This window comes from Mastacembelus armatus, chromosome 9 (assembly GCF_900324485.2).
Source record: "Mastacembelus armatus chromosome 9, fMasArm1.2, whole genome shotgun sequence".
NCBI lineage: Eukaryota > Metazoa > Chordata > Actinopteri > Synbranchiformes > Mastacembelidae > Mastacembelus > Mastacembelus armatus.
Window position 1 is genome coordinate 17,877,174 of NC_046641.1, and position 12,248 is coordinate 17,889,421.

Consider the following 12,248-nt stretch of genomic DNA (forward strand, 5'->3'; position numbering starts at 1 on the left):
GACATGTGTCCCCACTCTTATCAATACAGGGTAAGAAACAGAAACAGAAGAACAAATAAACATGCATGGATCCACTCCAACACACTCAAATTTGTATTCAAATCCATGGAGAAAGTTTGAAAACTCAACCTTTCTCAGATCTGCCTGCAGGCACTTTATTACTTCAAACAACACCATGAATCGTGTTTTCAACAACTGCTGAATGATCATGTCTCTCAAAACTCTATCCATTCATCAGAATGTGAAATTTCAGCTGATTTAGATTCAAGAATACAGCATTACCCGAGTGTCAATGTTTATTTTGGGTGGATTTTTCCATCATTACATTATCTTTAACCTCCTCACATTGGTTTATTATTTTACTCAACATAAGACTATCGTATATATGTTGCTGTTTTTCTCACTTTATGTGTCTGGTTAGCTATTTGTTGTCCCTCCCCACTTAATGTATTTTTCAAACAGTGTGCACCACATTACCATAAAAAAGTCTGGTATGGAAAAACATACTATAAACCTGTTTCTGATTCTGGATTTAAGCTGAGGAAAAATGCAAATCCTAAATCTCACATCTGTGTTAAACTCTGTTAGTTTGCCATTTAGTACTACCTCAAAGTCACTTGCGTAGCTGCAATCTTGTGGTCTTATGTCATTCAGGTGAGATCTTCACATTAGTGTTACAACAACAGTTTATATTGATTAAGTAGCTTAATAAGCATAAAATGGCTGGTTCCAGCATTTCAGATGTGAATATTTGCTAGTTTTCTTTGTTTTCTATTTTTAAGACAAAACCCTGTCTGACTGAAAACCAAGTATATAATTTGCTGGCATTTATTAGACCAAATGGGTTATGAATGGAGAAACTAGACCGGTTAGAACGATGATCAGGGCGAGCTAGTTTACAGTTTGTGTACACTGAGTTTTAATAAAAACAGCATCAGAAAAAGTGATGCGTGTGGTTAGGATCATTATGATTCATTCTCTCTGTTAAGGCATATACGTACTTCACGAGAACAGAGAAATTTGTTCTCTCCCCTAGGGCTGCAAGAAAAAAATGAACTTTGTTCCTGTTCTCCCCACCTTGAGAAAACGAACAGATTTCTCTGCTCTCGTGGAGTATGTAGCAGGCTTTACAATTGAAGTGGATGCAGTGCTGGGCAGGCACCACTGGTGGAGGGAGATAAAATCTTTAAGAACGTTCTCAGTTTTAAGATATATGGGAAATTAGGCAGTAAACAGCAACAGTAAGAGAAAAACTACATTACAGTCAAGTTTTATTTTACTATGTTAATAAAAATGTATTATAAGTTCAATATATACCGGTCATGTATACGTCTTCATAATATCCAGTGGAATTAGGAAGTTTTTTCCGTTAAAACGAAAAACCACTAATGGTATACCTAGATCCTTAATTAGGCAAATAATATCTGTATCTTACAATACACTGGTTTGATTGATTTCTCTTTACTTGCTGAAAGCTTTACTATATATTAATATAGCTTTAAAAAAAATCTATAGCCTATAAATAGTGATTTAATACTGTCTCAGTAACTGCTCATTTTGAAACCCTTAATTTCTCATTCAACTGTTCTATTAAACTATGGCACGTTTGAGCTTCCCTAGATTTGGGGTCAAAATGGGATTTCTTTGCACATTTCAGATATTCATAGGACTACAGTGTCTTCAGCATGTTGTTGCAACACACATTAACTCTTCTTGCTTTTAGTCAGTGAAATGTGCGACCATCACCATTTGGGATGCGCCCTCTCAGTATCTGCATTAAAGACTCTTTTTAGGCTCACAGAGACTGCAGCTGGAAAACATCAATCATTAGTCTGTTCATCCAAGTCTCCACGCACCCCCTTCGCTCCTTACGTCAACGCATCAAATAGAACTGATCCGGCTGCGCATCCTCTACTTGCGCTTCAAGCGGCAGGCTGAGCGCATCCTCTGCCGCACGAAGCAGATTCCCAGCAACGGGCATGAAACTGGAGTGATAATGACACAGCGGGAAACTGACCCTGGTTCTTTCTTTCCCTCACGTTCATCTGCATCTTTTCGTTTGCTTTGACCTTCGTGTGCCAGAGAAAAGTGGACATTTCATACTTTTTCCGTCCATTAGAGCCCACATCCAGGTGTCAGCATAATTTGAAATACACCAAGGTAAGGCAAGTTAGTTTATTGGGGTTTATTGGTTTGCTATGAAATGCCAGGTACCATAGGTATGAATACAGGGGGATATTTATTAGTGAAATATTTTTTAACCAATTTTGTTCATGGCTGTGCTCTGAAAGTTTTGAGTTATACTTGTCGCGGTTAAAGCTCCTAAAGTGCTTGTTATAGTTAACGAAGGCGAGTTTCCAGATCAGTTATCAAGTATTTCGGTGCGCACTCGTGGAGATTTTCATCCTGGTCTCTGTCCATTTCGTTTTTTTGGTTTAGCCAGGAGTGATCACTTATGCGTGCTTTTGCGTCAGCTCTTCAAGTCCGCATCCAGTCCACATTAGTGCAAATTTACGTGCACAGTGCTCAGGAGGGATGATCGGTAAGCAAAGTCAAATTCAAAGTAAACGCAAAACAGCTCTGGTAACAGTTTATTTTCCATCAGCGCACATAGTGACTGTTATACGCGCAATGCAGGCACAAAATGTACTTGTGCAATTTCTTTGCGTTACAGCCTAGTAAACAATGAATCAACAAAGCCCTGTTTGCGTGGTGCAGTGGGGAAATTAGGGGCTGAATTTCCTAAATCCTGAAAAAAAAAAAAAAATCCTAAATTTCCCCTCGGATGAAAGAAGTTCCTCTTCATCTACAGTACACGTTGGTATGGGTGAATGACGAACAGGCAAAATCGCTACAATGCTTATTTCAATACAGCTTGTTAAAGTGAATTGAGAAAATTAGTAACAAAGCATGAACTGAAATTAACGCGTGATGCGGACTGTAGTGGACTCCAATCTGACTGTCATTGCTTTGATTTGAACAAACCCTTAGCGGTCGAGTATAAATGTCATATTAATTTGAAGCTGTACAGTTGGCAATACTCAAACAAGTGAGGAATAATTAATGTTATTAGATAGCTCAAGAACATATCAGTCATCTCTGCAACATCTTAGACTGAAGTGAGACGAGTAATGTGGTAACATCAATGAACATGATATAATGGGATAGATGGAGCTGTGGTTTTAGGTCGCATTAATCAAAAGAGAAACCTCAGGTCTGCAGTGCTGAGGAATCCGTTCTTGTGACTGTTAACGAACAGGTCATGAAGGTCGGTTAATGAGATTATACTGACATGGTGAAAAAGATTCACATTTTGAGTTTAGGATTAGTTTTAGTCCCTACAGAAATGGACCTGACAGTCAAAGAGACTAGAAAACAGTGAATATAAAATACAAATGTCATATAACAGTGATATTTTACATTATCTCTGAAACAATAAATGGCAGTTTAACAGACTATTGACAATAGTTGTATATACTATTGTACATTTTAATCTGACAATTAACATGCAAATCTTAATCATACCTGTAGCAATGCAGTTTTTATGGAATACATATTTTCCAGTTTTTATGATGTTATGTGAAATATTTATCTTAACAAGACTCCTACATCATTCCACTTCTTGGATTTCCAGGACACAACTTCTTACTCATCATATCCTTTAAAAAAACATCCAGAGGAACTCTCTGACCTGGTTGCATATTTATTTATATGTGCACTAGATCATACAAATATCATCTAAGGTAGGAAAAAGGCCATTTATTTACAAATGTTCGATCCATTAGATCCAATAAACCAGAAACCAACAAAGCTTATGCCCAAAATTTCTTTAGCCTATGAGCTTTAATGCAGAAGCAAGTCAAACAACAAATCTGTGATTTTGTGCACCTTGGATACATAAAGTGTTTTTATTAAGGTTAGGGTTCTTGGTTGATTTCACTGTAAAGCCTTTTGATGATGCCTGTGATGAGTGAATTTATATTACATTAGGTGTAGATATCTTGTTGCGCACATACCAAGTTGCCAGGCAGTGAGGAACAAAGGATAGACTAACCCCCCCCCCCAACACACACACACACACACACACACACACACACACACACACACACACACACACACACACACACACACACACACACACACACACACACACACACACACACACACACACACACACACACACACACAAACACAAACACAAACAAACAAAGACCTGTGTCCCTTGGATGCAAAAAGCTTCTCTAGGTGCAAAAAGGACTATTTGAAAGTGTCTCATTTTAGCCATAATTAGATCTACCTTCAGTCCTGCTTCAAAAGCAGCTTCAATTGCACAAATTCGCAGATACACAGCATCCCGCCTAGACCATGAGGACGAATCTACATTTCCATGGCTAAGTCATTAAAATTTTGTTATAGACTAAAGAGCTTTCCAAGTCTGTAAAGCACCATGCTCTCTATTTACCCATTCATAACGTATTCACACAGATAAAGCAACAGTAAGCCTATAAAGCATTTTTATCCAACTCTGAGGATTACCACTGTCACTGGAGCTATAATCCAGAAACTCTCACATGGAGACTGATGCCAACAGTCATCAAGAAGGACAGAAAGGGAGAGACAAGAAGGAAATAATTTAAGGTGCAACCTTCAGCAAAGCCTAAATAGTCAGCATCACAGATAGTAAATAAGTTTTCCATCTTCTAAATGGTGCCATTGTCCTGAAGCATTGTGACATACTGTAAGTAAACTCAAATCATGACTACGCACAGTTATAATGAGGCATAATAACTCAGATCTCAGATTTATAATATATAAGAGCTTATCTGATGCAAATCTCTACATTATAATTACATATCTAGATACTGACAACTGTTTATTTGCTAGAAAATCATGCACCTCAGAAATAGCTGTTAAAGACAGAGATGGCATTTGCATTTCAGGGGCAATTTCTGTCCACTTATTTTCTTATTTATTTGAATGTGTCAGTTTCCAATATGGTACACTGGAGTCAAAGATTTTTATGCTCATATGAACTAAGAACAATACTGCAAACAAGAAATACATGTAAACTGGAATTTCGGATTTCTGAATAAGACGTAATGTTCGCCCTTTCAATTTCAGTCACATTTTGAAAGACACACACTGGAGTCTAAAGTTTTCGGGCAATTTCACTGCTTGACGGTCCAGACTAAATCATTAAAATCTTTGACAAACAAACCCACTTTGTGGAAAAGTGAAAGTCAGTCTTCAGTCATTGAATCGGTTCTAGTCATCGGCATGGAAACGGGAAATGGAAATGGCTACAGAAAATAGTCTACTACAAACAGGACAGGGCTCCAGACTAACTTTTGCATGGGTTGCACTAGTATGCCCAACAATTCTTCTTGTGCACCAACACAAAATTTAGGTGCACTGATATTATTTCACAGTACCTTTAGCATCGTATGGTCGAGAATATGCATATTGGTGCAGAGCACAGCATTTTTCATGATAGAAAAAAATTATGTATAGACCTAATTCGCTTCATAAGTTACCACTGTCATCATTAATGAGTACTCAAGTCTTGATTTCAAACTCACCCCAGTGTATCGGAACATGAAAGTCAGAGATAATGAGAGGCCAAGGCCCGTCCCAAGATGTGCTCTGACCTTCATTGGGGAGGTGGGGGCTACACTCATACATGCACAGACCTGAGAAATGTTAGGTGTATCAGCGTGACCAACAAAACTTTAGTCACACTCAATATATTGTTGGTCACATTGACAACCACATTAGTTGCTCTCTATGGCTCTGTAGTGGGGATCATCAGTTATGCTTAGGGCTACAACATCTTAATTTATTGTTATTTTTGATCTACACACAGACACACCCAGACACACACAGACACACAATTCCAAAACAAGAGATACTGGTCTCTCTAAAGAGGTGGTATCACAGCACTGTTCTTGTTTGGGGATAATTTTCCTGAAATTGGTATTGTTCCCTGTCTGCCCCTAAGTTTCACTCACAAGATAATACAACCTCACACTGCTATTGTAATGCTGCCATCTCCTCACCTGCACATACACAGCAAGGAAAGCTCTGGCTCTAAAAGTTGATGCAAGTCATTTTAAGAAATTTCCTGCATCAGTAACTTAAGTAGTACTAGATGAGGGAAATTGAGGACAAGCAGGCACATGAATAGCACTTCATCAGTTACAGTAAAAATTGTGAAATGCGCTGAACATAAACTAGTGTCAGCTGTAAGACCAGCGCTTCATCTCAGTAACCACAGGTTTTTTCTGAACGTTATCACAGAAAAAGATTGAACAATTTGTCTTGTACCGCTTTGCTGAAATTAGTTCACTATAATGTTGTGTTAACTTTCTGGCTTCAGTTTTGTTACTCTTTCCTCTCAGGATCTGTTTTGTTAGGTATGTCCACCCAGTGGAGATTTTAGAGCATTGTTTGCTATGTTAATAGGCTATTTAGATTTTGTCTGGCCAAGTAACGCACTGTTGAATGAAGTAATTATTTTGTGTGGTTTAATTTAAAACTCAAGCAACCTGTTGTTTACTTACTCTGTTCTTTAAATTGCTAGTTTACTCTGATTTTGCAAACATAAGTCACACTGGTGGTTACAGTTTTATTATGGAGAAACACCATAAAATGTTAATAACTGAATATTTCATATAATATTTTCATATTTCAGATTGAAAATGAATGAAGGACCTGAGGACAACCTGACTCAACTCTACGACAATTGGATATTTTACAATTCCTCCAGGCATTCCGTCATTCGCAGGAACAACATCACCTATGTTGGATTTTACCTGCATCAGCCATCCACAGCTGCCATTTTCATTGTGTCCTACCTGCTAATTTTCCTTGTCTGCATGGTGGGGAATGGAGTGGTGTGCTTTATAGTCCTGAGAAGCAGAAACATGCGGACTGTTACCAACTTATTCATTCTAAATCTTGCTGTGAGCGACCTCCTGGTTGGGATTTTCTGTATGCCCACAACACTTCTTGACAACATAATAACAGGTGAGCAGCTCTCATTGTCTTGTTTATGACTGCGATTTGGGTCAAAACTAGTGTCTGAAATCACATTAGTGTGGTATCAGTCTTTGCATCTAACTTTCTGCAAGACAAGCGGCAGGTTTTGCACTAACCATGCATAAACACTTTTTTCTCAAAAACACAATCATGTATAAACTTGCTGCTCACATATTATTGTAGCCAATTTTGTGCTGATTACAGTGTTATCAGACTTTAGACATTAATATGTTTAAAAGACACTGAAAAAAGCACAAATGTCAGGACATGTCAAAATTTGTCCAGGCCCCCTCAGACCCCAGAGGGTTAATGTATAACATGAACATTTAAACATTAACCCATTAACCCTGAAGCATAGCTGAGCATAAGAAAGCTGGGATTGATAAATGTTGTCGATGTAAACAATAACAATATCAGGCTTAGAGACTATGGAACGCTGAGCCAAGTTTGACATTGTGGAGTTAAACCTAACATGTCTTAAAATGCCCAGTGTATTGAGGAGAAATGTTAAAATCTGCCTATGGTACCACCCTCAGCTTGATCTTTAATTTTTATTTCCTCTCCTAATTAAAAAATAAATAAATAACATAAGTAATAAAACTGTATTGCACAGTTGAAGCTCCATTTTTTATCCAACGATTCTGTTTTCCAATCTGTACAGAAGCATTGCATCTTCACAGGGCTGCTACACTTGTGAAACCTTTGATTAACCTTTAGCCTGAAACACTGATATGATTTCCTTCACTGCAGGGATGCCTTTTTCATTTTAGACTTGCATTAGTATTGACAATTATGTGGAAGCCATGATATACATAATGAACCTTGTGAACATCATGACATAATCTGTTGTTTATTTAAACAGCCTGTGGGGATCAAAAATAACAAAAGCTCAGTGGATTGTGAATTGACATGGAGGCAATAGTCTTCCCTGCCTGCATGATATACACAGCCATACACTGGGGCTTTTTAGTAATTGTACTGATTTAATTTGACAGTTGGCGCTTGACAAGTATAACATGAGTGATTCTCTGGGCTGTTTGAATGCTTACGTCCTTGTTCTTGGCAAAGATGGACGTGTTTATAATAGTCTTCTGCATCAACAGTATGAGCAGAACAGTGCATAGCTGTTCCAACTCCCGTGATAAACTATGGCATCTGAATGTGGCTGATGACAGTGATTGCTCTGATGCCTTGGGATGCATTTATGGGCAACATTATTAATAAGCTGGTCTGCTATATGTTTTTTGATTTTTTTATCCCTTAGCCCACATACTCCTTATGTTTTTTTAAGATTTCAGATCAGTTGCACCTATTTTTCAAACAAAATAACTGCATGACTGCATTGCATCCTTAATGCTTCTATCATACTGAACAAAGAGACATTAGCCAAGCTTGTACTGTCATGGTTTTTCTACACTGTCGAACACTAACAGCATTGTTGGCAGTGTTGTGCCACTATGGAAGGCAGACCAGTTTCAAATGGCATATTTGTCACACCAGGAGAAAACCCACACAGATCTGGGGACAGCATGCAAACTCCACACAGAAAGGCTCTAGCTGAATGGGATGCAAACCCACATGGGCCTATATTTCTTTAGTAATTAAGTGCTCAAAATTCTGTACTGCACATCATATCAGAAGTGAACTCATACCAACAGTGATGCTCCATATACACTAGTCAAAGGGAGAAGCGTTGTGTGTGGTGTGTTTCTAGACTGCAGTGCTTTCAAATAAGTGTTTTTTTTTTACAAATGTATTTCAGAGATGTGATGTGTCTGCCTTTGAGTGTGCTGGTGACTTTTGGTGTTTGTCTGGCTGCGATGACAGTCCTTTTGTCTGACTGTACTGTTTACTAAACATGCTAAGCAACTGCAAAATCACCAGCCTTACAAGAACCAACAATCAATGCATGACTCTAAAGGATGAGTGTGAATCTGTTTGAGGTCTGGTTCCATTCATTCAGTATACAGATATTAAGTCCAACTTTTATGGCATCGTAGCCATCAAGCTGTTATGTCTGAACTTGTCTCAATGGTAAATGAACAGAATGCATCTTTGCTGTTAACAGGTTGGCCTTTTGGAAGCCTGGTCTGCAAAATGAGCGGCATGGTTCAGGGGATCTCTGTGTCAGCATCCGTATTCACTCTGGTTGCTATTGCTGTTGACAGGTACAGTGGCTGCATTTTATTATTACTGCTGTATAACCTATAACAGCCCATTTCCATGTCCCACAGCATTACAAAAGAATGCATGGGAAATGAAAAAATAAAATAAAATTAGAAAAGGCTGCACTATCCAAAAAACTACAGGGCATGGCCTGTTGAGACTGTACCCTGAGAAATTTGACTTTATAATTATGATAGAGTATTTGCTTTTGCCTATTTTTAATTAGAGGCTCACATTTTCAATAAAAAGTGACAGCCTTAGTAACTGAGCTTTGAGCGTAGAATGGCTAACACAGACATGTCCCAAAAGCCAAGCTCAAGAGTGAACCTCAGACTCAACTCTAAATTTATATTTAGGAATTCCTCATTTTCATCTCAATCCCCATCTGTGCCAAAATACACTTTTTAATTCAAGAAGTAACAAAAACAAGAACTTTAATTGGAAATCTTAAAAAAAATAATTCCACAATTTGGGAATGGTATCCCAAAATTAAAAATCACAAAAAGTAAACTTTTTTGTGATGCCTTGCAAAAAAAAGACACACAAACAGGATCATGCTGCTCAATAATATTTAGCTGGTGCTTCAGAACCAAGCAGATGTTCTTCATTGCTGCTCAACAAAGCAAGCTGGGTGTTAATGCACCTTTATCATTCTAGGCGGCAGAATCCCACAAAAGGGAAACAATTTGTTGCCAACGCTTAAACCATTAAAAAAAAAAAAAAAAAAGACAGAGCTGGTATTTTATCATTGCCTGCTCCTCAGATACTAGCTGTGCAGTAACATGATTCTGTCACTATGTGAAGTTACTAGAGGGTGTCTGTGCCTATGGAAAGGACATAAATGCTGTGACATCCAAAAGTCAAAGTCACCCTACATATCTATCAGCCAAGACTTAGACTTGAATTGGTGTTGAAATACAGAGCTCTCATGTGCTGTTTGGGCCAGAATAAACCAGAACGCTTTCAGCCTTATCTACTGTCTTAATTTTAATGTGACCATATTGCCATTTCAACATTATCACACTATAGAAGTCCTACAGTGTGGTGTAATTACACACCTAACACCTCATAATGGACACGGTTTTTCATTATCGAATTACCACCAACTGCAGTCATTTAGAAATCGATGATCAACCACAAAGATAGTTTCTTGATGAGAACTCAAGTCAGCCCACCTTTTTTTTGGTCATTTTGGTCTTGTGTAAACAAACAATTTTTCCATTTCTTGAAGGCAATGTCTGGAACTAATCTGTTGGCAGAAAATGAAAAATATGGAAATCTAGTTTGAAATTAAATTTAAAAAAAGTATTTTTTCCATTCATGTTTACTAACTTGTAGGATACAGGGTTAAACTAACAACCGTATTTTCTGGATTATAAGCAGTGATTTTTTTTTTCTTTTTTTGCTCTCTGGCTTGTCGTGCGACTTAAATAGCAGAGTGTGTGTTGATTTATTTCGACTCTATCGAACAGTCATTAGCGTTAGATGGCACTCTTGGGACTAAGGCTGCAACAAACAACTATTTTATTAATCGATTAATCAGATGTTTTCAACGTCTTTTTGTCAAAATATATAAACCTTAATGGGTTTCCTATGCATGTAATAGAAAAAAAACTGTGTGTGATGACATATAAACAGATCTTAAATTTTATTAAGAATTGCTCACACTGAACATTAATTCTAAAGCCAAAAAAAAAAAAACAACATAAAACGCCACATATTTCTTAAATTCTTATTTGCACATCTTTTTTGCATGTGCATGACACCAAGGTTCCTGACAACAGTCATCTATCTTATTAGACCACAGATTTGTTTATAAATTACACTATTTTAAATTTCACGATTAGAAGAACTGCTTTTTAGAAAATTGGTTTGAAAATCTGTTTATTATGTATAACTGCATCTACCTCATCCAGTCTCTTTTAATCCCTTTGCAGATTCAGATGCATTGTCTATCCATTCAAGCAAAAGCTGACCATATCCACAGCTACCTTGATCATTTTGATTATTTGGGTTCTGGCCATATCCATCATGTGTCCCTCTGGAGTGATGCTACAAGTGACCAAGGAGCAAAGTATTCAGGTGTTACTGGGCTATGACAACAAAACAAGCCCATTTTACTGGTGCAGAGAGAACTGGCCAAACCACGAGATGAGGAAGATTTACACCACTGTCCTGTTTGCAAATATCTACCTTGCACCTCTTTCACTCATCGTGATCATGTATGCCCGGATTGGCATCACTCTTTTCAAAACAACAGTTCCAACAGGTGGAAAGCCAGGCCATGACAACCGCCATACTGTGTCAAAGAAAAAGCAAAGGGTGATTAAAATGCTTCTAGTAGTTGCTTTGCTTTTCATCCTTTCCTGGTTGCCTCTATGGACTCTCATGATGTTAAGTGACTATGCCAGCCTAACTGAGCAGCAGTACAGAATCATCAACATTTACATTTATCCTTTTGCCCACTGGCTAGCCTTCTTCAACAGCAGCGTCAACCCCATCATCTATGGTTTCTTCAATGAGAATTTCCGCAGAGGATTTCAGGCTGTGTTTAAGTTTGGCCTGTGCACGGCAGATGGACAGCAGAGGAAAACCTACTCACACAGGCTGCAGGGAAACTCTGTGCTCCCAGCCAATAATGCACAAACATTGCTGGAGCCTATTTCCCTCAACAGCCTGGGTAAGACCACATCTCGGCGACTCAATCATGTTACCGAACAGCATTTGGTCATGGAGGACCTGGAAAAGGCATCTTGCAGTAGTGGGGGTGTTACTGCAGTGTCTATCTAAGGAGACACAGGAGCCGTCTTTAAGGTGATACACACAGTTTTTCAAATAAATCCTCCACATATTACTGAGTAGCTAGAGTCACGTGAATAGGTTGCAGAAGCTTATATTTGTCTACTTCGGGTAAAAAAAAAAAAAAAAAAAAAAATCAGCTTCAAACTTTAAAGAATGACATCCTGCAGTAATTCATCCCTTTGGCAATACTGCTCCAATGAAAAACAATTCATGTAGCAAGCAACCTCATAATGTTTGCTCCA

The 12,248-nt window shown here is 38.1% G+C and overlaps 1 protein-coding gene across 1 annotated transcript; it reads left to right on the plus strand.

Moving 5' to 3' along the window:
- Window positions 1–6,698: 6,698 nt before the first annotated feature.
- On the plus strand, window positions 6,699–11,994 carry npffr2a (neuropeptide FF receptor 2a). The gene is made up of 3 exons (XM_026322024.1): window positions 6,699–7,026; window positions 9,107–9,206; window positions 11,142–11,994. The coding sequence occupies exons 1-3, from the start codon at window positions 6,699–6,701 to the stop codon at window positions 11,992–11,994; spliced, it is 1,281 nt and encodes a 426-aa protein (XP_026177809.1).
- Window positions 11,995–12,248: the final 254 nt, after the last annotated feature.